A 24639-nucleotide genomic window follows, 5' to 3' on the forward strand; every position below is an offset into this window, starting at 1 on the left:
GGCAGTGAGCACAGGGGGTGATGGGTGAACGGGACTGGGTGTGAGTTAGGACACGGGGCAGTGAGCACAGGGGGTGATGGGTGAACGGGACTGGGTGTAAGTTAGGACACGGGGCAGTGAGCACAGGGGGTGATGGGTGAACGGGACTGGGTGTGAGTTAGGACACGGGGCAGTGAGCACAGGGTGATGGGTGAACGGGACTGGGTGTGAGTTAGGACACGGGGCAGTGAGCACGGGGTGATGGGTGAACGGGACTGGGTGTGAGTTAGGACACGGGGCAGTGAGCACAGGGGGTGATGGGTGAACGGGGCTGGGTGTGAGTTAGGACACGGGGCAGTGAGCACAGGGGGTGATGGGTGAACGGGACTGGGTGTGAGTTAGGACACGGGGCAGTGAGCACAGGGGGTGATGGGTGAACGGGACTGGGTGTGAGTTAGGACACGGGGCAGTGAGCACAGGGGGTGATGGGTGAACGGGACTGGGTGTGAGTTAGGACACGGGGCAGTGAGCACAGGGGGTGATGGGTGAACGGGACTGGGTGTGAGTTAGGACACGGGGCAGTGAGCACAGGGGGTGATGGGTGAACGGGGCTGGGTGTGAGTTAGGACACGGGGCAGTGAGCACAGGGGGCGATGGGTGAACGGGACTTGGTGTGAGTTAGGACACGGGGCAGAGAGCACAGGGGGTGATGGGTGAACGGGGCTGGGTGTGAGTTAGGTCACGGGGCAGTGAGCACAGGGGGCGATGGGTGAACGGGACTGGGTGGGAGTTAGGACACGGGGCAGTGAGCACGGGGTGATGTGTGAACGGGACTGGGTGTGAGTTAGGACACGGGGCAGTGAGCACAGGGGGTGATGGGTGAAAGGAACTGGGTGTGAGTTAGGACACGGGGCAGTGAGCACAGTGGGTGATGGGTGAACGGGACTGGGTGTGAGTTAGGACACGGGGCAGTGAGCACGGGGTGATGGGTGAACGGGACTGGGTGTGAGTTAGGACACGGGGCAGTGAGCACAGGGGGTGATGGGTGAACGGGACTGGGTGTGAGTTAGGACACGGGGCAGTGAGCACAGCGGGTGATGGGTGAACGGGACTGGGTGTGAGTTAGGACACGGGGCAGTGAGCACAGGGGGTGATGGGTGAACAGGACTTGGTGCGAGTTAGGACACGGGGCAGTGAGCACAGGGGGTGATGGGTGAACGGGACTGGGTGTGAGTTAGGACATGGGGCAGAGAGCACAGGGGGTGATGGGTGAACGGGACTGGGTGTGAGTTAGGACACGGGGCAGTGAGCACAGGGGGTGATGGGTGAACGGGACTGGGTGCGAGTTAGGACACGGGGCAGTGAGCACTGAGTAATGGGTGAACGGGACTGGGTGTGCGTTAGGACACGGGGCAGTGAGCACAGGGGGTGATGGGTGAACGGGACTGGGTGCGAGTTAGGACACGGGGCAGAGAGCACAGGGGGTGATGGGTGAACGGGACTGGGTGTGAGTTAGGACACGGGGCAGAGAGCACAGGGGGTGATGGGTGAACGGGACTGGGTGTGAGTTCGGACACGGGGCAGTGAGCACAGGGTGATGGGTGAACGGGACTGGGTGTGAGTTAGGACACGGGGCAGTGAGCACAGGGGGTGATGGGTGAACGGGACTGGGTGTGAGTTAGGACACGGGGCAGTGAGCACAGGGGGTGATGGGTGAACGGGACTGGGTGTGAGTTAGGACACGGGGCAGTGAGCACGGGGTGATGGGTGAACGGGACTGGGTGTGAGTTAGGACACGGGGCAGTGAGCACAGGGTGATGGGTGAACAGGACTGGGTGTGAGTTAGGACACGGGGCAGTGAGCACAGGGTGATGGGTGAACGGGACTGGGTGTGAGTTAGGACACGGGGCAGTGAGCACAGGGGGTGATGGGTGAACGGGACTGGGTGTGAGTTAGGACACGGGGCAGTGAGCACAGGGGGTGATGGGTGAACGGGATTGGGTGTGAGTTAGGACACGGGTCAGCGAGCACAGGGTGATGGGTGAACGGGACTGGGTGTGAGTTAGGACACGGGGCAGTGAGCACCGGGGGTGATGGGTGAATGGGACTGGGTGTGAGTTAGGACACGGGGGCAGTGAGCACAGGGTGATGGGTGAACGGGACTGGGTGTGAGTTAGGACACGGGGCAGTGAGCACAGGGGGTGATGGGTGAACGGGACTGGGTGTGAGTTAGGACACGGGGCAGTGAGCACAGGGGGTGATGGGTGAACGGGACTGGGTGTGAGTTAGGACACGGGGCAGTGAGCACAGGGTGATGGGTGAACGGGACTGGGTGTGAGTTAGGACACGGGGCAGTGAGCACAGGGGGTGATGGGTGAACGGGACTGGGTGTGAGTTGGGACACGGGGCAGTGAGCACAGGGGGTGATGGGTGAACGGGACTGGGTGTGAGTTAGGACACGGGGCAGTGAGCACAGGGTGATGGGTGAACGGGACTGGGTGTGAGTTAGGACACGGGGCAGTGAGCACAGGGGGTGATGGGTGAACGGGACTGGGTGTGAGTTGGGACACGGGGCAGTGAGCACAGGGGGTGATGGGTGAACGGGACTGGGTGTGAGTTAGGACACGGGGCAGTGAGCACAGGGTGATGGGTGAACGGGACTGGGTGTGAGTTAGGACACGGGGCAGTGAGCACAGGGGGTGATGGGTGAACGGGACTGGGTGTGAGTTAGGACACGGGGCAGTGAGCACAGGGGGTGATGGGTGAACGGGACTGGGTGTGAGTTAGGACACGGGGCAGTGAGCACAGGGGGTGATGGGTGAACGGGACTGGGTGTAAGTTAGGACACGGGGCAGTGAGCACAGGGGGTGATGGGTGAACGGGACTGGGTGTGAGTTAGGACACGGGGCAGTGAGCACAGGGTGATGGGTGAACGGGACTGGGTGTGAGTTAGGACACGGGGCAGTGAGCACGGGGTGATGGGTGAACGGGACTGGGTGTGAGTTAGGACACGGGGCAGTGAGCACAGGGGGTGATGGGTGAACGGGGCTGGGTGTGAGTTAGGACACGGGGCAGTGAGCACAGGGGGTGATGGGTGAACGGGACTGGGTGTGAGTTAGGACACGGGGCAGTGAGCACAGGGGGTGATGGGTGAACGGGACTGGGTGTGAGTTAGGACACGGGGCAGTGAGCACAGGGGGTGATGGGTGAACGGGACTGGGTGTGAGTTAGGACACGGGGCAGTGAGCACAGGGGGTGATGGGTGAACGGGACTGGGTGTGAGTTAGGACACGGGGCAGTGAGCACAGGGGGTGATGGGTGAACGGGGCTGGGTGTGAGTTAGGACACGGGGCAGTGAGCACAGGGGGCGATGGGTGAACGGGACTTGGTGTGAGTTAGGACACGGGGCAGAGAGCACAGGGGGTGATGGGTGAACGGGGCTGGGTGTGAGTTAGGTCACGGGGCAGTGAGCACAGGGGGCGATGGGTGAACGGGACTGGGTGGGAGTTAGGACACGGGGCAGTGAGCACGGGGTGATGTGTGAACGGGACTGGGTGTGAGTTAGGACACGGGGCAGTGAGCACAGGGGGTGATGGGTGAAAGGAACTGGGTGTGAGTTAGGACACGGGGCAGTGAGCACAGTGGGTGATGGGTGAACGGGACTGGGTGTGAGTTAGGACACGGGGCAGTGAGCACGGGGTGATGGGTGAACGGGACTGGGTGTGAGTTAGGACACGGGGCAGTGAGCACAGGGGGTGATGGGTGAACGGGACTGGGTGTGAGTTAGGACACGGGGCAGTGAGCACAGCGGGTGATGGGTGAACGGGACTGGGTGTGAGTTAGGACACGGGGCAGTGAGCACAGGGGGTGATGGGTGAACGGGACTGGGTGCGAGTTAGGACACGGGGCAGAGAGCACAGGGGGTGATGGGTGAACGGGACTGGGTGTGAGTTAGGACACGGGGCAGAGAGCACAGGGGGTGATGGGTGAACGGGACTGGGTGTGAGTTAGGACACGGGGCAGTGAGCACAGGGGGTGATGGGTGAACGGGACTGGGTGCGAGTTAGGACACGGGGCAGTGAGCACTGAGTGATGGGTGAACGGGACTGGGTGTGCGTTAGGACACGGGGCAGTGAGCACAGGGGGTGATGGGTGAACGGGACTGGGTGCGAGTTAGGACACGGGGCAGAGAGCACAGGGGGTGATGGGTGAACGGGACTGGGTGTGAGTTAGGACACGGGGCAGAGAGCACAGGGGGTGATGGGTGAACGGGACTGGGTGGGAGTTAGGACACGGGGCAGTGAGCACAGGGGGTGATGGGTGAACGGGACTGGGTGTGAGTTAGGACACGGGGCAGTGAGCACAGGGGGTGATGGGTGAACGGGACTGGGTGTGAGTTAGGACACGGGGCAGTGAGAACAGGGGGTGATGGGTGATGGGTGAACGGGACTGGATGCGAGTTAGGACACGGGGCAGTGAGCACAGGGGGTGATGGGTGAACGTGACTGGGGGTGAGTTAGGACAGGGGGCAGTGAGCACAGGGGGTGATGGGTGAACGGGACTGGGTGTGAGGACACGGGGCAGTGAGCACAGGGGGCGATGGGTGAACGGGTCTGGGTGTGAGTTAGGACACGGGGCAGTGAGCTCAGGGGGTGATGGGTGAATGGGACTGGGTGTGAGTTAGGACACGGGGCAGTGAGCACAGGGGGTGATGGGTGAACGGGACTGGGTGTGAGTTAGGACACGGGGCAGTGAGCACAGGGGGCGATGGGTGAACGGGACTGGGTGTGAGTTAGGACACGGGGCAGTGAGCACAGGGGGTGATGGGTGAACGGGACTGGGTGTGAGTTAGGACACGGGGCAGTGAGCACGGGGTGATGGGTGAACGGGACTGGGTGTGAGTTAGGACACGGGGCAGTGAGCACAGGGTGTGATGGGTGAACGGGACTCGGTGTGAGTTAGGACATGGGGCAGTGAGCACAGGGGGTGATGGGTGAACGGGACTGGGTGTGAGTTAGGACATGGTGCAGTGAGCACAGGGGGTGATGGCTGAGCGGGACTGAGTGTGAGTTAGGACATGGGGGAGTGAGCACAGGGGGTGATGGGTGAACGGGACTCGGTGTGAGTTAGGACACGGGGCAGTGAGCACAGGGGGTGATGGGTGAGCCGGACTTGGTGCGAGTTAGGACACGGGGCAGTTAGCACAGGGGGTGATGGGTGAACAGGACTGGGTGCGAGTTAGGACACGGGGCAGTGAGCACAGGGGGTGATGGGTGAACGGGACTCGGTGTGAGTTAGGACACGGGGCAGTGAGCACAGGGGGTGATGGGTGAACGGGACTGGGTGTGAGTTAGGACACGGGGCAGTGAGCACAGGGGGTGATGGGTGAGCCGGACTTGGTGCGAGTTAGGACACGGGGCAGTGAGCACAGGGGGTGATGGGTGAACAGGACTGGGTGTGAGTTAGGACACGGGGCAGTGAGCACAGGGGGTGATGGGTGAACAGGACTGGGTGTGAGTTAGGACACGGGGCAGTGAGCACAGGGGGTGATGGGTGAACAGGACTGGGTGTGAGTTAGGACACGGGGCAGTGAGCACAGGGGGTGCGGGGTGAATGGGACTGGGTGTGAGTTAGGACACGGGGTAGTGAGCACAGGGGGTGCGGGGTGAACAGGACTGGGTGCGAGTTAGGACACGGGGCAGTGAGCACAGGGGGTGATGGGTGAACGGGACTGGGTGTGAGTTAGGACACGGGGCAGTGAGCACAGGGGGTGATGGGTGAACGGGACTGGGTGTGAGTTAGGACACGGGGCAGTGAGCACAGGGGGTGATGGGTGAACAGGACTGGGTGTGAGTTAGGACACGGGGCAGTGAGCACAGTGGGTGATGGGTGAACGGGACTGGGTGTGAGTTAGGACACGGGGCAGTGAGCACAGGGGGTGCGGGGTGAACGGGACTGGGTGTGAGTTAGGACACGGGGCAGTGAGCACAGTGGGTGATGGGTGAACGGGACTGGGTGTGAGTTAGGACACGGGGCAGTGAGCACAGGGGGTGCGGGGTGAACGGGACTGGGTGTGAGTTTGGACACGGGGTAGTGAGCACAGGGGGTGATGGGTGAACAGGACTGGGTGCGAGTTAAGACATGGGCAGCAGAGTTTTGGATGAGCTGGAGGCTGGAAGATGGGAGGGCAGCCAGGAAAGCGTTGGAATGGTCAAATCCAGAGGTCACAAGGACGTCACTTCGAGTTGGATGTGGCCAGGTATGGGAGGATGCTGTGAATATTACATCAGCTGCCACAAACAGGGTGGAACATTCCGGAAATCCTGCAGATAGAACAGATGTCGCGACCTTCGCCCTCAAACAGTGGAGCGATATAAAAGGAGCGGCCCTCCCACTGCCGAGATACCGGAGCTCCAGCCAGTCAACCTCTCACAGGTATTATCCCACTCAGTTCAGTACTTTGTGTAATAATCGTGCGCAGCGTTCGAGAGACGTCAAGCTTGGGTTTCAGAAGCCTATGGATCGCAGGCAGACTGGGGGAGGCGAGGAGCTTCACAGACTGGAGGTCCTGTGAAAGATGGAGTTAGTGTCGGAGACGGTCAGAGGAGGAGGAAGTGTGTGTCGGGCGGGGGGATTGCGTGCTCTCCGTGCGTGGCTGGACCTGCCTCATAATGCAACAGACACAAGGCAAAAAGTATCCCGGATATCATTCATTTCAGCTCCGAGGAAATGTTAAGGGATTTCAGTGATGTGGAGAGACTGGAGAAGCTGGGGTTGTTCTCCTGAGAGCAGAGAAGGTTAAGAGGAGATTTAATAGAGGCGTTCAAAATTATCTCGGGTTTTGACAGAGTAAATAAGGAGAAACTGTTTCCAGTGGCAGGAGGGTCGGTGACCAGAGGACACAGATTGAAGATAATCGGCCAAAGAACCAGAGGGGAGATGAGGAGAATTGTTTTTTACACAGCGAGTTGTTGTGATCTGGAACGTGCTGCCTGAAAGGGCGGTGGAAGCAGATTCAATAGTAACTTTCAAAAGGGAATTGGATAAATACTTGAGGGGGAGAAATGTGCAGGGCTGTGGGGAAAGAGCAGGGGGGAGTGGGACTAATTGGGGAGCTCGTTCAAAGAGCCGGCACAGGCACGATGGGCCGAATGGGCTCCTCTTGTGCTGTGTGATTCTATGATTCGATGAAGTCGGGATTTTCGAGTCAACTTCAAGGTGAGCTGGCTGAAGATTTCTAGGTTCTGTTGGGAAATTACAGCCTCTGGTGAGGATACAAATCACAGGGGGCACAGGTGAAAAAGGAGGGTCTCAGGGGTGAGAACAGAAATCAAGGGGATCTTTAGACTCAATGTTCTCAGGGAGGGACATTGAATCAAAGTGTCAGTGGGGTCTGGAGATAATTAGATAAGAAGGGATTGGGGGATATGGGGAGAAGGTGGGTAGGTGGGGTTGGGGGATATGGGGAGAAGGTGGGTGAGTGGGGTGGGGGGATATGGGGAGAAGGTGGGTGGGTGGGGTTGGGGATATGGGGAGAAGGTGGGTAGGTGGGGTTGGGGAGAAGGTGGGTGGGTGGGGTGGGGGGATATGGGGAGAAGGTGGGTAGGTGGGGTTGGGGATATGGGGAGAAGGTGGGTGAGTGGGGTGGGGGGATATGGGGAGAAGGTGGGTAGGTGGGGTTGGGGGATATGGGGAGAAGGTGGGTAGGTGGGGTTGGGGATATGGGGAGAAGGTGGGTGGTTGGGGGATATGGGGAGAAGGTGGGTAGGTGGGGTTGGGGGATATGGGGAGAAGGTGGGTAGGTGGGGTTGGGGATATGGGGAGAAGGTGGGTGAGTGGGGTGGGGGATATGGGGAGAAGGTGGGTAGGTGGGGTTGGGGGATATGGGGAGAAGGTGGGTAGGTGGGGTTGGGGGATATGGGGAGAAGGTGGGTAGGTGGGGTTGGGGATATGGGGAGAAGGTGGGTAGGTGGGGTTGGGGGATATGGGGAGAAGGTGGGTAGGTGGGGTTGGGGGATATGGGGAGAAGGTGGGTAGGTGGGGTTGGGGGATATGGGGAGAAGGTGGGTAGGTGGGGTTGGGGATATGGGGAGAAGGTGGGTGAGTGGGGTGGGGGGATATGGGGAGAAGGTGGGTGGGTGGGGTTGGGGACATGGGGAGAAGGTGGGTAGGTGGGGTTGGGGGATATGGGGAGAAGGTGGGTGAGTGGGGTGGGGGGATATGGGGAGAAGGTGGGTGGGTGGGGTTGGGGATATGGGGAGAAGGTGGGTGGGTGCGGTTGGGGGATATGGGGAGAAGGTGGGTGGGTGGGGTTGGGGATATGGGGAGAAGGTGGGTGGGTGGGGTTGGGGATATGGGGAGAAGGTGGGTAGGTGGGGTTGGGGATATGGGGAGAAGGTGGGTGGGTGGGGTTGGGTATTGAGGAGAAGGTGGGTGGGTGAGGTTGGGGGATATGGGGAGAAGGTGGGTAGGTGGGTTTGGGGATATGGGGAGAAGGTGGGTAGGTGGGGTTGGGGGATATGGGGAGAAGGTGGGTAGGTGGGGTTGGGGGATATGGGGAGAAGGTGGGTAGGTGGGGTTGGGGACATGGGGAGAAGGTGGGTGGGTGGAGTTGGGGACATGGGGAGAAGGTGGGTGGGTGATATGGGGAGAAGGTGGGTAGGTGGGGTTGGGGACATGGGGAGAAGGTGGGTGGGTGGGGTTGGGGGATATGGGGAGAAGGTGGGTAGGTGGGGTTGGGGGATATGGGGAGAAGGTGGGTAGGTGGGGTTGAGGGATATGGGGAGAAGGTGGGTGGGTGGGGTTGAGGGATATGGGGAGAAGGTGGGTAGGTGGGGTTGAGGGATATGGGGAGAAGGTGGGTAGGTGGGGTTGAGGGATATGGGGAGAAGGTGGGTGGGTGTGGTTGGGGGATATGGGGAGAAGGTGGGTGGGTGGGGTTGGGGGATATGGGGAGAAGGTGGGTGGGTGGGGTTGGGGATATGGGGAGAAGGTGGGTGGGTGCGGTTGGGGGATATGGGGAGAAGGTGGGTGGGTGGGGTTGGGGATATGGGGAGAAGGTGGGTGGGTGGGGTTGGGGATATGGGGAGAAGGTGGGTAGGTGGGGTTGGGGGATATGGGGAGAAGGTGGGTGGGTGGGGTTGGGGATATGGGGAGAAGGTGGGTGGGTGGGGTTGGGGATATGGGGAGAAGGTGGGTAGGTGGGGTTGGGGATATGGGGAGAAGGTGGGTGGGTGGGGTTGGGTATTGAGGAGAAGGTGGGTGGGTGAGGTTGGGGGATATGGGGAGAAGGTGGGTAGGTGGGTTTGGGGATATGGGGAGAAGGTGGGTAGGTGGGGTTGGGGATATGGGGAGAAGGTGGGTAGGTGGGGTTGGGTATTGGGGAGAAGGTGGGTAGGTGGGTTTGGGGATATGGTGAGAAGGTGGGTGGTTGGGGTTGGGGGATATGGGGAGAAGGTGGGTAGGTGGGGTTGGGGATATGGGGAGAAGGTGGGTGGGTGGGGTTGGGTATTGGGGAGAAGGTGGGTAGGTGGGGTTGGGGATATGGGGAGAAGGTGGGTAGGTGGGGTTGGGGATATGGGGAGAAGGTGGGTGGGTGGGGTTGGGTATTGGGGAGAAGGTGGGTAGGTGGGGTTGGGGATATGGGGAGAAGGTGGGTAGGTGGGGTTGGGTATTGGGGAGAAGGTGGGTAGGTGGGGTTGGGGATATGGGGAGAAGGTGGGTAAGTGGGATTGGGGATATGGGGAGAAGGTGGGTAGGCGGGGTTGGGGATATGGGGAGAAGGTGGGTGGGTGGGGTTGGGTATTAGGGAGAAGGTGGGTAGGTGGGTTTGGGGATATGGGGAGAAGGTGGGTAGGTGGGTTTGGGGATATGGGGAGAAGGTGGGTAGGTGGGATTGGGGATATGGGGAGAAGGTGGGTAGGCGGGGTTGGGGATATGGGGAGAAGGTGGGTAGGTGGGGTTGGGTATTGGGGAGAAGGTGGGTAGGTGGGTTTGGGGATATGGGGAGAAGGTGGGTAGGTGGGTTTGGGGATATGGGGAGAAGGTGGGTAGGTGGGGTTGGGGATATGGGGAGGTGGGCAGGTGGGGTTGGGTATTAGGGAGAAGGTGGGTAAGTGGGTTTGGGGATATGGGGAGAAGGTGGGTGGGTGGGGTTGGGTATTGAGGAGATGGTGGGTGGGTGAGGTTGGGGGATATGGGGAGAAGGTGGGTGGGTGGGGTTGGGTATTGGGGAGAAGGTGGGTAGGTGGGATTGGGGATATGGGGAGAAGGTGGGTAGGTGGGGTTGGGTATTGGGGAGAAGGTGGGTGGGTGGGGTTGAGTGATGGGCTTTAGTGATGATGAAGGTTTGTTGCGTTTTCACTGGATTGTCAAGTTTTTGAATCTGGGAATCCTCCTGCTCGTTGATCCTGAATCTCCCGGGATTTCCGGGTCATCGACCCTCATGAAACATTGAATTTTAGAACTGATTTGTTTTAATTGTGTTATGTGTGTCTGATCGATAGAAAGCTCATGCCGTTTAGCAAACCCGCATTAACAGTAATTGTAACCTGCTCCCTCCAGTGTCCGTGGAATTTGGATACGGAGGGCGAAGACTACGACTGATGAATTTCTCTTTACGATACGTATCACGGAGCGATCTCACCGACCATGGCCTCATCTGTCATTGTTTCCATGGCGATTCTCGGTAAGTGGCTGAATAAATGTTTGTAGCATCTCCGTCCAACGCCCTCATCCTCTGGCTGGGTTTCCCTATAATTCATTCTCAGGGTGTGGGCGTCGCTGGCAAGGCCAGCATTTATTGCCCATCCCTAGTTGCCCTTGAGAAGGTGGTGGTGAGCCGCCTTCCTGAACCGCTGCAGTCTGTTTGGTGAAGGTGCTCCCACAGTGCTGTTAGGGAGGGAGTTCCAGGATTTTGACCCAGCGACGATGAAGGATCAAGGACCAGCGATATATTTCCAAGTCAGGGTGGTGTGTGACTTGGAGGGGACCTTGGAGGTGGTGGTGTGCCCATGCGCCTGCTGCCCTTGTCCTTCTAGGTGGAAGAGGTCGCGGGTTTGGGAGGTGCTGCCGAAGAAGCCTTGGCGAGTTGCTGCAGTGCATCTTGTAGATGGTCCACACTGCAGCCACGGTGCGCTGTGAACTGATTGTAATGGGAGAGGGAAATAGAAAAACAGGAGGTGTCCATTCAGCCCCTCGAGACTGTTCCGCCATTCAATAAAATCATGGCTGATGTGTCACCTAACGCTATGCACCTGCCTTGGCTCCAAATCCCTTATACCCTTGTCTACCAAAAATCGAACAATCTCAGGTTTAAAATGATTCATTGAGCTGGTACCTGCTGCTTTCTGTGGGAGAGAGCTCCACACCTCTACCAGTCTTTGTGTGAAGAAGTGTTTCCTAACTTCTCTCCTGAACGGCCTGGCTCTGATTTTAAGGTTCTGTCCCCTTGTCCTGGACTCCCCCACCAGCGGGAAAAGTTTCTCTGTATCTACCCCATCAACTCCTTTCAAAACCATAAACATCTCAATCAAATCACCCCTTAACCGTCTGTATTCCAGGGAATGCAGCCTAGTTTCTGTAATCCTCATAATCCGTCGTGCCTAGTGTTTCATGGGACAGTGTAGAGGGAGCTTTACTCTGTATCTAACCCGTGCTGTACCTGCCCTGGGAGTGTTTGATGGGACAGTGTAGAGGGAGCTTTACTCTGTATCTAACCCGTGCTGTACCTGCCCTGGGAGTGTTTGATGGGACAGTGTAGAGGGAGCTTTACTCTGTATCTAACCCGTGCTGTACCTGCCCTGGGAGTGTTTGATGGGACAGTGTAGAGGGAGCTTTACTCTGTATCTAACCCGTGCTGTACCTGCCCTGGGAGTGTTTGATGGGACAGTGTAGAGGGAGCTTTACTCTGTATCTAACCCGTGCTGTACCTGCCCTGGGAGTGTTTCATGGGACAGTGTAGAGGGAGCTTTACTCTGTATCTAACCCGTGCTGTACCTGCCCTGGGAGTGTTTGATGGGACAGTGTAGAGGGAGCTTTACTCTGTATCTAACCCGTGCTGTACCTGCCCTGGTAGTGTTTGATGGGACAGTGTAGAGGGAGCTTTACTCTGTATCTAACCCATGCTGTACCTGCCCTGGGAGTGTTTGATGGGGCAGTGTAGAGGTAGCTTTACTCTGTATCTAACCCGTGTTGTACCTGCCCTGGGAGTGTTTGATGGGACAGTGTAGAGGGAGCTTTACTCTGTATCTAACCCGTGCTGTACCTGCCCTGGGAGTGTTTGATGGGACAGTGTAGAGGGAGCTTTACTCTGTATCTAACCCGTGCTGTACCTGCCCTGGGAGTGTTTGATGGGACAGTGTAGAGGGAGCTTTACTCTGTATCTAACCCGTGCTGTACCTGCCCTGGGAGTGTTTGATGGGACAGTGTAGAGGGAGCTTTACTCTGTATCTAACCCGTGCTGTACCTGCCCTGGGAGTGTTTGATGGGGACTCTTAGATCCGTGTATCTTGATGTTGTGTTTCCTTCAATAATGAGACAACAGACTGCAGGGAACGATTCAACAGGTGTTTACTGGATGAGGGTTACTCTAAAACTACTGTACAGATCCCTAATCAGGGTTTATATACAGGTGTGGTCACTGCCGGTACTACAGTATACAGGAGCTGTAAAAAGTAGTTCTCCCCTTAAAGGTACATACACTGCAATTCCTCCCCTTTTAGATTAACAGTACCATAACATTCATTTAACAATTAAGTATCAACTAATTACAATTAACACTTTTAGCATGCAACATTAACTGAAAATAGTCTATTTATAAATTCAGTCTTTGGGGCGGCTTCCTGATCCTTTCTGGATAGCGCCTTTCCCGAGTGTCTTGCTCTTGGTGCGGAGGCGATTCTGGCCCCCTGTCGTCGGTTGGTTCATCAGCTTCCGATGCTACTGTTTCTGGGGTAGATGCTACCGGTATGTCGGGTTCATCACCAGGTACGTATGGGCGAGACATGGGGTTGACTCGTTCCTGTGACTCTAGGATCTGGTCAACATTGTGAGATGCAATGTTCTCCCCAACATCCACTGTGTACATTAGTGGCCCCTGCCGTGTGCATATCGTTCCTGGTTGCCATTTCTCTGTTCGGTAGTCGCGGGCCAAGACTGGTTGCCCTACATTGAAGCTCCTTGTCGGCTTCTCATTGATGTGCTGGAATTGCTTATTCTCAACATCTCTTCGTACATTTGGTCTGAGCAAATCCATACGAGATCTCAACCTTCGATTAAAGAACATCATGGCCGGGGCCTGGTTGGTGACTGCATGTGTCGCATTTCTGTAGGCTAACAGGAAATTGTCCACCTTATGCTGCAGTGGAATGTCGTCATCGCACATGGCCCTTACTGCTTTCTTAAAGGTTTGTACGAACCTCTCAGCCAATCCATTTGTGGCTGGATGATACGGGGCGGATGTGTAATGCTTTACCCCATTCCTTTTCATAAATCTCCGAAACTCCTCAGACACAAACTGTGGTCCGTTATCAGAGCAAATCTGCTCTGGCAAGCCGTTCCTGGCAAATATGGTCCGTAGGACTGCAATAGTTTTCTCCGTGGTGGTGGAGGATATTTTGATCACCTCAGGCCATTTCGAGTGCGCATCCACGGCTATTAAAAACATTGAGTCCATGAATGGGCCAGCAAAATCAATATGCACCCGTTGCCATGGAGATGAGGGCCACTCCCATGAGTGTAGAGGGGCATGTGGTGGTGCATTTTGGACTTTCTGGCATCCTGAGCAGCTCTTTGTCAGGTCCTCGATTTGCTCATCGATCCCCGGCTACCACACATAAGCCCCAGCAAGGCTTTTCATTTTCACCCCTCCCAGGTGGCCTTCGTGAAGCTCATTGAGCACTCTCTCCCTTAACTTGGGTGGAATTACCACTCGGGATCCACACATCAAGGTCCCCTGGCATACTGACAGCTGTTCTCTTCTGGATGAGAATGCTGGCAACAGTGAGTCGCCATGTGTTGGCCATCCCTTCACCGTCAAGTCATATACCCGAGACAGTGTCGGGTCATTTCGGGTCTCCTTCTCTATATCAGCGTTAGTTACCGGCAAGCGTTCAATTATAGTCGAATGAAATATTTCGACAGGATCCACTGCTGGTGCTTCCTCCGCAGTACGCAGTGGCAGGCGTGATAGCCCATCAGCGTTTCCATGCTGTTTCGTGCCCTTATACTCGATTTCATATTGATTCGCCCCTAGAAAAAGGGACCATCTTTGCAGCCGTTGCGCAGTCATCACCGGAACGCCCTTCTTTGGATTAAAGATGGAGACAAGTGGTTGGTGGTCAGTCAGCAAGGTGAACTTCTGCCCGTGCAGATAGTGATTGAACTTTTTCACTCCCCACACTAGGCTGAGGGCCTCCCTGTCAATCTGGGCGTAGTTACGCTCGGCTGAGGTTAGTGATCGTGACGCAAAGGCTATTGGCCTCTCCAAGTCGTCCGAGAATTTATGCGACAGCACCGCTCCAATGTCATAGAGTGATGCATCACACGCCAACCAAATTGGTAGTGCTGGGTTGAAATGAGCCAACACCTCTTTTGATGTGATAAATCCTTTGCTCTTCTGGAAAGCTCGTTTACATTTGTCATTCCACTTCCATGGTACCCCCGTTTGCAGTAGGGTGTTCAGTGGGTGTAGTACGGTAGACAAATTTGGCAAGAACTTATGGTAGTAGTTCACCAACCCGAGGAACGACCTCAGTTGTGACACATTTTCCGGTGCTGGCGCCTTGACTACTGCCTCAATCTTTTCAGGGGACTTATGTAACCCCTCTTCATCAATAACGTGGCCACAATACGAGATCTGCTTCTGGAAAAACTCGCATTTGTGGCGATTAGCTTGGAGCCCATATTCCTTCAATCTAGTGAGCACCTGCTCCAGGCTGGCGAGGTGATCACTGTCATTTTCGCCCGTGACCAGGATGCCATCCAAATAACACCGGGTCCCTGGAATCCCTTGCAGGACTTGATCCATTGCCCTTTGCCAAATAGCCGGAGTTGATGCTACCCCGAACACCAGCCGGTTGTATTGGTAGAGACCTTTATGAGTGTTGATCGTGAGGTACTGTTTCGAGGCTTCTTCTACCTCCATTTGCAGGTACGCCTGGGCCAGATCAATCTTAGTGAAGCGTTTCCCTCCAGATAGCAAGGCGCAAATATCTTCAATCCGCGGAAGCGGATATTGTACCGTGTGAAGGACTGGGTTCACTGTCACCTTAAAGTCCCCACAGATGCGAACCTTCTTTGGTTCCCCAGGCGTATTACTCAATGACCTCTTCATTACAGGAACGATGGGTGTAGCCCACTTGCTCCAGTCCACTTTGGACAGTACTCCTGAACGTTCCAAACCTTCCAGCTCTGCTTCGACGGCTGGGCGGATCACATAAGGCACCGGTCTGGCCTTAAAAAACTTTGGGCTTGCATTTTCCTCTATTTTGATCGTCGCTGTTGTGCCTTTTAGTGTTCCGAGTTCCTCCTGGAACACTTCTTGTGCATCAGTTAGCATTTTTGACAGTCGTCCAGGTGTGACGTCGTCATCCTTTTTGGCATCTACAGTCAGTGCTTGTATGGAATGCCAATCTAGCTGTATCTTCCGGATCCATTCACGTCCTAGTAGCGGTGGTCCTCCCTCTGGCAATACATATAGGTCCATTTTTGGTGTTTCCTTGCCGTTATATATAACGTTCACCCTTATTTTTCCTTTGGGGTAGACTTTTTGCCCCGTGTACATCTTCAAGACGATCTCTGTATCTCTCAAGGGTATATGTGAGAATAGCCGCTTGTAGTCCCTTCGGTTTATGACTGTTAGGGCTGATCCTGTGTCCAATTCCATTTTCACTTGGACTCCGGCTATCTTGAGCGTGACCCAGATAGTTTGGTGATCCTCCGTTTTGATCACATTATGTAGTTTCAGACAACCCAGCTCCTTGCTTCCAGAGTCTGTATCACTTTTCTGTTCGTCTGAACTACTCTCCGTCACCTTATGTACCTTCTTGTACTTCTCCTGTGGAGATTTCTTGCTGCTGGTTTTCTTTTCCGACCTGCAGACTCTTGCTATGTGTCCTACTTTTCCACACTGTCTGCACACTTGGTCCTTGAACCAGCAATCCTTATGGTCGTGTGTTGTTCTGCCGCAGCGATAGCACTTCACTGTTCCGTATGACATTTCATTTGTGCCATATTCTTGCAGTCTCCGTTGTATCTCTGCCGCGCCCCGTGCTGCTGCTTCGTGTGATACTGCCATGCTGAAAGCCTTGTCCAGCGTAAGGTCCTTTTCTGATAGAAGCCGTTTCTGTGTTCCTTCACTTTGAAGCCCACACACAAACTTGTCCCTTAAAGTATCTGCTAGTCCTGTTCCAAACTGGCAGTGTTTCGATAGCTTGCGCAGTTCCGTTAAATACTCAGCATTACTTTCATCTTTATGCTGGATCCTTTTGTGAAACTTAAATCTTTCTGCTATCAGCAGCGGTGTGGGGTTTAAGTGGTCCTGTAGGATTGACACTATGTTTTCAAAATTCTTTTCCACTGGTTTCTCTGGGGTTACTAGGTTTCGCAGTAAGCCATACGTTTTTGCACCCATTGAATTCAACAATACCAGCGCTTTCTTGTCATCTGGCACTTCATTCGCCTTGCAGTATACTTCAATGCGTTCGACATATGTCGTCCAATCTTCGACTTCATTGTCGAACGCTGTGATACTGCCACTCTTCGGCATTTTTGGGTGTGGTTAGACTAGCTCAAAATGGCATCTCCCGCGCTCTCCCTTCTTCTCCACTGCGTCTCAAAATGGCGTCTCCCGCGCTCTCCCTTCTTCTCCGCTGCGGCTCAAAATGGCGTCTCCCGCGCTCTCCCTTCTTCTCCGCTGCGGCTCAAAATGGCGCCTCCCGCGCTCTCCCTTCTTCTCCGCTGTGGCTCGGCCCTTGAACACCGGCTGCGCTCTGCGCGTTTTCCTGCGCGCCTCTCTCTCTCGTTGCCGCTGCTCGGCCCTTGAACACCGGCTGCGCCCTGTGCGCTCTACCCTCTCTCTTCTCCCGTCGACGCCGCTCGGTCCTGAACACCGGCTGCGCCCTGTGCGCTCTACCCTCTCTCTTCTCCCGTCGACGCCGCTCGGTCCTGAACACCGGCTGTACCCTGTGCGCTCTACCCCCTCTCTTCTCCCGTCGACGCTGCTCGGCCTTTTCTGTGCCGTCGGTCGGCTCTAGCCGCCGCTGTCCGGGAAGGGTCTGCGCCGTACCTGTTGCCAGCCTGTTTCGCTGGACCAGTGACTGGAGAACCAAGCCCAGCTCTCAACAGCCTCCCCTGCGATGCTCAAGTCTCCGCTGGATGGTCGACGCCCGTGCTTCTGGACTCGGCCTTCTTCTTTCACTGTTCTCCAGGAGCGAATCCCTGGGAGGTGATGCAGAGTTGCAGGTAGGTTTGAATCTTCTTGTCGCCAATGTTAGATCCGTGTATCTTGATGTTGTGTGTCCTTCAATAATTAGACAAGAGACTGCAGGGAACAATCAACAGGTGTTTACTGGATGAGGGTTACTCTAAAACTAACTTTACAGATCCCTACTCAGGGTTTATATACAGGTGTGGTCACTGCCAGTACTACAGTATACAGGAGCTGTAAAAAGTAGTTCTCCCCTTAAAGGTACATACACTACAGGGACAGTGTAAAGGGAGCTTTACTCTGTATCTAACCCGTGCTGTACCTGCCCTGGGAGTGTTTGATGGGACAGTGTAGAGGGAGCTTTACTCTGTATCTAAGCCGTGCTGTACCTGCCCTGGGAGTGTTTGATCGGTCAGTGTAGAGGGAGCTTTTCTCTGTATCTGACCCACGCTGTGCCTGCCCTGGGAGTGTTTGATGGGACAGTGTAGAGGGAGCTTTACTCTGTATCTAACCCGTGCTGTACCTGCCCTGGGAGTATTTGATGGGACAGTGTAGAGGGAGCTTTACTCTGTATCTAACCAGTGCTGTACCTGCCCTGGGAGTGTTTGATGGGACAGTGTAGAGGGAGCTTTACTCTGTATCTAACCCGTGCTGTACCTGCCCCGGGAGTGTTTGATGGGACAGTGTAGAGGGAGCTTTACTCTGTATCTAACCCGTGCTGTACCTGCCCCGGGAGTGTTTGATGGGACAGTGTAGAGGGAGCTTTACTCTGTATCTAACCCGTGCTGTACCTGCCCTGGGAGTGTTTGATGGGACAGTGTAGAGGGAGCTTTACTCTGTATCTAACCCGTGCTGTACCTGCCCTGGGAGTGTGTGATGGGACAGTGTAGAGGGAGCTTTACTCTGTATCTAACCGGTGCTGTACCTGCCCTGGGAGTGTTTGATGGGACAGTGTAGAGGGAGCTTTACTCTGCATCTAACCCGTGCTGTACCTGCCCTGGGAGTGTTTGATGGGACAGTGTAGAGGGAGCTTTACTCTGTATCTAACCCGTGCTGTACCTGCCCTGGGACTGTTTGATGGGACAGTGTAGAGGGAGCTTTACTCTGCATCTAACCCGTGCTGTACCTGCCCTGGGAGTGTTTGATGGGACAGTGTAGAGGGAGCTTTACTCTGTATCTAACCCGTGCTGTACCTGCCCTGGGAGTGTTTGATGGGACAGTGTAGAGGGAGCTTTACTCTGTATCTGTGCTTGATGCTGGGATTGGGTGCTTGAAATGGAACGTGTTCTATTTCTCTGCACTGACTTCCCTCAACTCGAGCACAAAGCTGTCAGATTGTTGTAAAAACCCATCTGTTTCACTGATGACCTTTCGGGAAGGAAACTTGCCGTCATTACCCGTTCTGGGCCGATAGGTGACTCCAGTTTCACACTTGGCTGATTCTTCACTGCCCTCTAACATGGCCTAGCAAGACCCTCATTTCCATTACCTCAATCTTAGGGTGACTTGAGAGGGGCAATAAATGCGGCCTAGCCAGCGACGCCCACATCCCGAGAAAGAATTTTTTTAAATCTTCAATCGGCTCATTTTGAAGCCACTGGTTGTGCAACGTTTAGGAGTCAGCTGTGGCTCAGTGGGCAGCACCCTCGCCTCCGAGTCAAAAGGTCGTGGGTTCAAGCCCCACTCCAGAGACTTGAGCACAAAATCTAGGCTGACACTCCCAGTGCAGTACTGAGGGAGCGCCGCACTGTCGGAGGGGCAGTACTGAGGGAGCGTTGCACTGTCGGAGGGGCAGTACTGAGGGAGCGTTGCACTGTCGGAGGGGCAGTACTGAGGGAGCGCCGCACTGTCGGAGGGGCAGTACTGAGGGAGCGCCGCACTGTCAGAGGGGCGGTACTGAGGGAGCGCCGCACTGTCGGAGGGGCGGTACTGAGGGAGCGCCGCACTGTCGGAGGGGCGGTACTGAGGGAGCGCCGCACTGTCGGAGGGGCGGTACTGAGGGAGCGCCGCACTGTCGGAGGGGCAGTACTGAGGGAGCGCCGCACTGTCGGAGGGGCAGTACTGAGAGAGCGCTGCACTGTCGGAGGGGCAGTACTGAGGGAGCGCCGCACTGTCAGAGGGGCGGTACTGAGGGAGCGGCGCACTGTCGGAGGGGCGGTACTGAGGGAGCGCCGCACTGTCGGAGGGGCGGTACTGAGGGAGCGCCGCACTGTCGGAGGGGCGGTACTGAGGGAGCGCCGCACTGTCGGAGGGGCGGTACTGAGGGAGCGCCGCACTGTCGGAGGGGCAGTACTGAGGGAGCGCCGCACTGTCGGAGGGGCAGTACTGAGGGAGCGCCACACTGTCGGGGGGGGCAGTACTGAGGGAGCGCCGCACTGTTGGAGGGGCAGTACTGAGGTAGCGCAGCACTGTCGGAGGGGCAGTAGTGAGGGAGCGCTGCACTGTCGGAGGGGCAGTACTGAGGGAGCGCCACACTGTCGGAGGGGCGGTACTGAGGGAGCGCAGCACTGTCGGAGGGGCAGTACTGAGGGAGCGCCGCACTGTCGGAGGGGCGGTACTGAGGGAGTGCTGCACTGTCGGAGGGGCAGTACTGAGGGAGCGCTGCACTGTCGGAGGGGCAGTACTGAGGGAGCGCCGCACTGTCGGAGGGGCAGTACTGAGGGAGCGCTGCACTGTCGGAGGGGCAGTACTGAGGGAGCGCCGCACTGTTGGAGGGGCAGTACTGAGGGAGCGCCGCACTGTCGGAGGGGCAGTACTGAGGGAGCGCTGCACTGTCGGAGGGGCAGTACTGAGGGAGCGCTGCACTGTCGGAGGGGCAGTACTGAGGGAGCGCCGCACTGTTGGAGGGGCAGTACTGAGGGAGTGCCGCACTGTCGGAGGGGCTGTACTGAGGGAGCGCCGCACTGTCGGAGGGGCAGTACTGAGGGAGTGCTGCACTGTCGGAGGGGCAGTACTGAGGGAGCGCCGCACTGTCGGAGGGGCAGTACTGAGGGAGTGCTGCACTGTCGGAGGGGCAGTACGGAGGGAGCGCCGCACTGTCGGAGGGGCAGTACTGAGGGAGCACCGCACTGTCGGAGGGGCAGTACTGAGGGAGCGCCGCACTGTCGGAGGGGCAGTACTGAGGGAGTGCTGCACTGTCGGAGGTGCTGTCTTTCGGGGTGAGACGTTAAATCCAGGCCCTGTTAGCTCTGTTGCCACTATTGGAAGAGGAGCAGGGAGTTCTCCCCGGTGTCCCGGCCAATATTTATCCCTCAATCAACATCAATAAAACAGATTAACTGGTCATTATCACATTGCTGTTTGTGGGAGCTTGCTGTGTGCAAATTGGCTGCCGTGTTTCCCACATTACAACAGTGACTACACTTCAAAAAATACTTCATTGGCTGTAAAGCGCTTTGGGGCGTCCTGAGGTGGTGAAAGGTGCTGGAGAAATTCAAGTTCTTTCTGTCTTTCTCCTCAGTCCTGTTCGGTGTCATGGCTTCCTGTTCGGACAATGAGGTCATGGCGGACTCCAAGAAACCTTCGGCTGGAGTCTCCTCGCCGGAACATTCTGTGTGTGCCAGGCCGCTGCGGAGCGGAGGATTCTACACCGTGTACTACGGGACTGATGTGGAGAGCGCCCCGGCGGTGGTCCGAGACCGGCCGGGCCAGTCCGCCGACGGCCCCCTGGGCCGCGGAGTCTACGTGTCGCGGGACGTGCAGGGCGCACTGGGCCGCACCGTGGAGCTGCCGCCCTCCCGGACGGTGGTGCTGGCGCTCAGGGCCCGAGTGGGGAGGGTGAGGAAGGTGAGCGGCCGGGCGCCGCGGCTGACCAAGAGCTGGCACCATTACGGCTTCGACACCGCCTGGGCACCGGGGAGCTGCGGGGCGTTGCCGATCCGCGCGGAGGAGATCTGCGTCTGGGACAAACGCAGGCTGAAGGTGGTGGGGGTCGTGGTGGCCCCCAAGGCCGACGTAGTCCAGCTCCAAAATTTAGTGAGGCGTTATATGTAACTTCATTCAACAAGGAAGGGCGGTGGGGAAAGGCCAGGGAGCGGAACTAACCGGAGAGCTCGACCAAAGAGCCAGGCACGATGGGCCCAATGGCCTCCTGTGCTGCATCATTCTGGGAATCTCCCTGCTTCACCCTCACGATGTGTGTTAGTCAGACGCGGCTGAGCTTATCTGCTGTCTGCTCTTGCCCCAGACTAGTCTGGTTTGGGTAGGAAGGGGGGGTGAAATTGGGGTCCAGCCAGGGGCAGGTGGGGTGGGGGATGTCACCGGGTAATATTAAGGAATGAAAACTCTGCAATATTTGACCACTTCTAACAGCCCAATCAAAGGTCCTCAGACAGTCACAGAATGATCGGCCACCATCTTATTGAATGGCCGAGCAGGCTCGAGGGGGCCTCCTGGCCGACTCCTGCTCCTAATTCTTATGTTCACAGAAGGAGGCCATTCGGCCATCGTGCCTGTGCCGGCTCTTTGAAAGAGCGCTCCAATTACTCCCACTCCCCCTGCTCTTTCCCCACAGCCCTGTGAATTTCTCCTTTATCCAATTTCCCTTTTGAAAGTCACGATTGAATCTGCCTCCACCAGTGCAGCGCATCCCAGATCACAACCACTCGCTGCGTCAAGCAAAATTCTCCTCGTTTATCTCTGGTTCTTTTGCCAATCACCTTAAATGTGTGTCCTCTGGTTACCGACCCTCCTGCCACAGTTTCTCCTTATTTACTCGATCAAGTCCTGGCGAGTTTGTATCCAAGGCGAGGTTGCCGGGTCAATCATTTTGCGATTAAACCAACTCAAGCTGAATAAAGCTCTCACGTTTCCAGTCTGTGGTTTATCCTGACTCCAGGGCAATGTATCTGTCTGTTCTTTCACCCTGTCCTGTGCCACAATCTTCAATAAAATCTACAGACCGCACCACCCTCAGCAGTTGTCTGAATTATTGCAGAGTCTGGTATTTTCACACATTGGCTGATAAAGAGAAGGAACAGCACCTTTCACAACCTCGGGACGTCCCAAAGCGCTTTACAGCCATTGAAGTGCTTTTTGAAGTGTAGTCACTGTTGTAATGTGGGAAACACAGCAGTCAATTTGCGCACAGCAAGCTCCCACAAACAGCACTGTGATAATGACCAGATCATCTGTTTTAGTGATGTTGTTTGGGAGATAAATATTGGCCCAGGACACCGGGGAGAATTCTTCAAATAGTGGCCGTTGCACCTTTAACATCCACCTGAGGGGCCCTAGTTTAATGTCTCATCCAAAAGACGGCACCTCCGACAGTGCAGCACTCCCTCAGTACTGCCCCTCCGACAGTGCAGCGCTCCCTCAGTACTGACCCTCCGACAGTGCAGCACTCCCTCAGTACTGCCCCTCCGACAGTGCAGCACTCCCTCAGTACTGACCCTCCGACAGTGCAGCGCTCCCTCAGTACTGCCCCTCCGACAGTTGTAAGATTCGCAATTTTCAGCAAAAATCACGCAAGAAAACTGGATAAAATTAAGACTGTTTATTGACCAAAGTAAGCTTGCACAGAAAAACCTTTGATAAAAGGGCATACAAAATGGCCGCCAGGCCCCGTGATCAGTTTATGAACCATTTTATTTCTGTTACTGCAAGCCAGACAGGCTTGTGGATTGAAGACAGTGAGCCCACGAAAGCCAATCTCTGGGAACCGAAACTCAGAGCAACAGCATACATATTCAATGGATTATAAGTACAGGATGGGGCCCATCAAGATATGGGCGGACAATGTAAAAACACTTATACCCATTTATCGTACAAAGGAAAAACCGTTTAGCAGCCATCAAGGAAAATGTCCGGACCGATCAATATGCGAACCGAGCCACGGTGACAATGCAAAAGACATTGAAAGACATTATCGGCCAGGAAGGCCAGTTTAAGTTATCACCGGCTCCGTTACAAGACAAAGCGCCCCTGCAGAGATTTCTGCCCGCCAAAATTAATACAAAGACAGGACTATGATTTGGCGGGAGATAAGACTGTCCCAAAAGAGTATAACTATGGATTGAAAGTCCAGCTAAATAACTTCGGACTCCGGGTTACTTGAACAACTTCTTCTTCACTGCCACGGCTTTCTTGTTGGGCGACTTCAGGCTTCCATTTTCTTCAAGAACTTTCTTCTACGAGGAACGAACGAAGGGCGGACGGTGCCCGGATCGGCGCCTCTTCCACTTCGGCAGATCGATGAAAACGTTTTCGTCTTTTTAAAGACGGACGGTTTCGGTAAAAGGACAACGTGGTCGGTGTTCAGCCAAACAAGGCTCGGCCACGACGAGAAGACGACGAGGGTGGCCCGGGTACTGGGGTCGGGAGATCATCGACGACCCAGGCCGACGGAGAAGAAACCCTCTGGAGAACCGGCGATCGATGCCACAAGATTCTCCCAAGTGCATAGCCTGCATCTGGGTCTGCTCCATGAACCCAAATTGACTTGGTGGATCTCAACCTTAATGAGCGCTCATCGAGGCTGGGTCTACCCCACCGCCTCGAGGGAGGAGAGAATATCGACTGCGCCAGAAGTTTCCAAATCCACGTGACGACGGAAAGCGGTGCCAAAAAGGCTGCGAACCCCCCTTTCTCGCGATTTCGAGAGTGGTGAGCATGATCCCAAGTTCCCCAGGTCGAAACTTAGTTTAGGTATAGGGGAGGGAGTTAAGGGAAATCGTAATGTGTTTCCCCTTTTTTTCGATGTGCCGTGTGTTCCCCATTTCCATAGAGTCAAGTTCATAAATTTGTGCATGATTGTAGTAACTTTAATCTGTGCCTATGATATGTATTTTGTAATGCTTCAAACTGTTTAAAAATAAAAGCATCCATTTCGTGCTATTCAACCTGGTCTATTGAGTTCTTTCTCTGCACTACTGTTCTCTGCACCTAAGTCCAAGGTCTAGAACCGTAGGGGGGAGTGGGTCGAACCACTCAAGGGTAATTATTGCACGAAGCCTGGCAGGAGACCAGAAAGAGCAAGAGAAACCCCCTACACAGTGCAGCACTCCCTCAGTACTGACCCTCCGACAGTGCAGCGCTCCCTCAGTACTGCCCCTCCGACAGTGCAGCACTCCCTCAGTACTGACCCTCCAACAGTGCGGTGCTCCCTCAGTACTGCCCCTCCGACAGTGCAGCACTCCCTCAGTACGGCCCCTCCGACAGTGCAGCACTCCCTCAGTACTGACCCTCCGACAGTGCGACGCTCCTTCAGTACTGCCCCTCCGACAGTGCGG

General features: G+C 55.9%; 1 protein-coding gene across 2 annotated transcripts; it reads left to right on the forward strand.

Moving 5' to 3' along the window:
* Window positions 1–6351: 6351 nt before the first annotated feature.
* LOC147112179 (uncharacterized) lies at window positions 6352–22312 on the forward strand. 2 transcript variants are annotated; one of them, XM_085999804.1, is made up of 3 exons: window positions 6352–6414; window positions 10543–10666; window positions 20868–22312. In XM_085999804.1, exons 2-3 carry the CDS (start codon window positions 10630–10632, stop codon window positions 21398–21400), a joined length of 570 nt encoding a protein of 189 aa, XP_085855930.1. In that variant the 5' UTR covers window positions 6352–6414; window positions 10543–10629; the 3' UTR covers window positions 21401–22312. The 2 variants fall into 2 exon arrangements, with proteins under 2 accessions (XP_085855930.1, XP_085855931.1); XM_085999805.1 differs by lacking the exon at window positions 6352–6414 and adding an exon at window positions 6450–7197.
* The last annotated feature ends 2327 nt before the right edge of the window (window positions 22313–24639 follow it).

Source organism: Somniosus microcephalus, chromosome 10 (genome assembly GCF_052327205.1).
Source record: "Somniosus microcephalus isolate GS21.2 chromosome 10, FLI_Smic_1.0, whole genome shotgun sequence".
Classification (NCBI taxonomy): domain Eukaryota; kingdom Metazoa; phylum Chordata; class Chondrichthyes; order Squaliformes; family Somniosidae; genus Somniosus; species Somniosus microcephalus.

Coding starts and splice junctions, on each gene's coding strand:
- LOC147112179 (XM_085999804.1), top strand. CDS start 10,630: ATGGCCTCATCTGTCATTGTTTCCATGGCGATTCTCG. Junction 10,667..20,867: donor TGTTTCCATGGCGATTCTCG/GTAAGTGGCTGA, acceptor CTTTCTCCTCAG/TCCTGTTCGGTGTCATGGCT.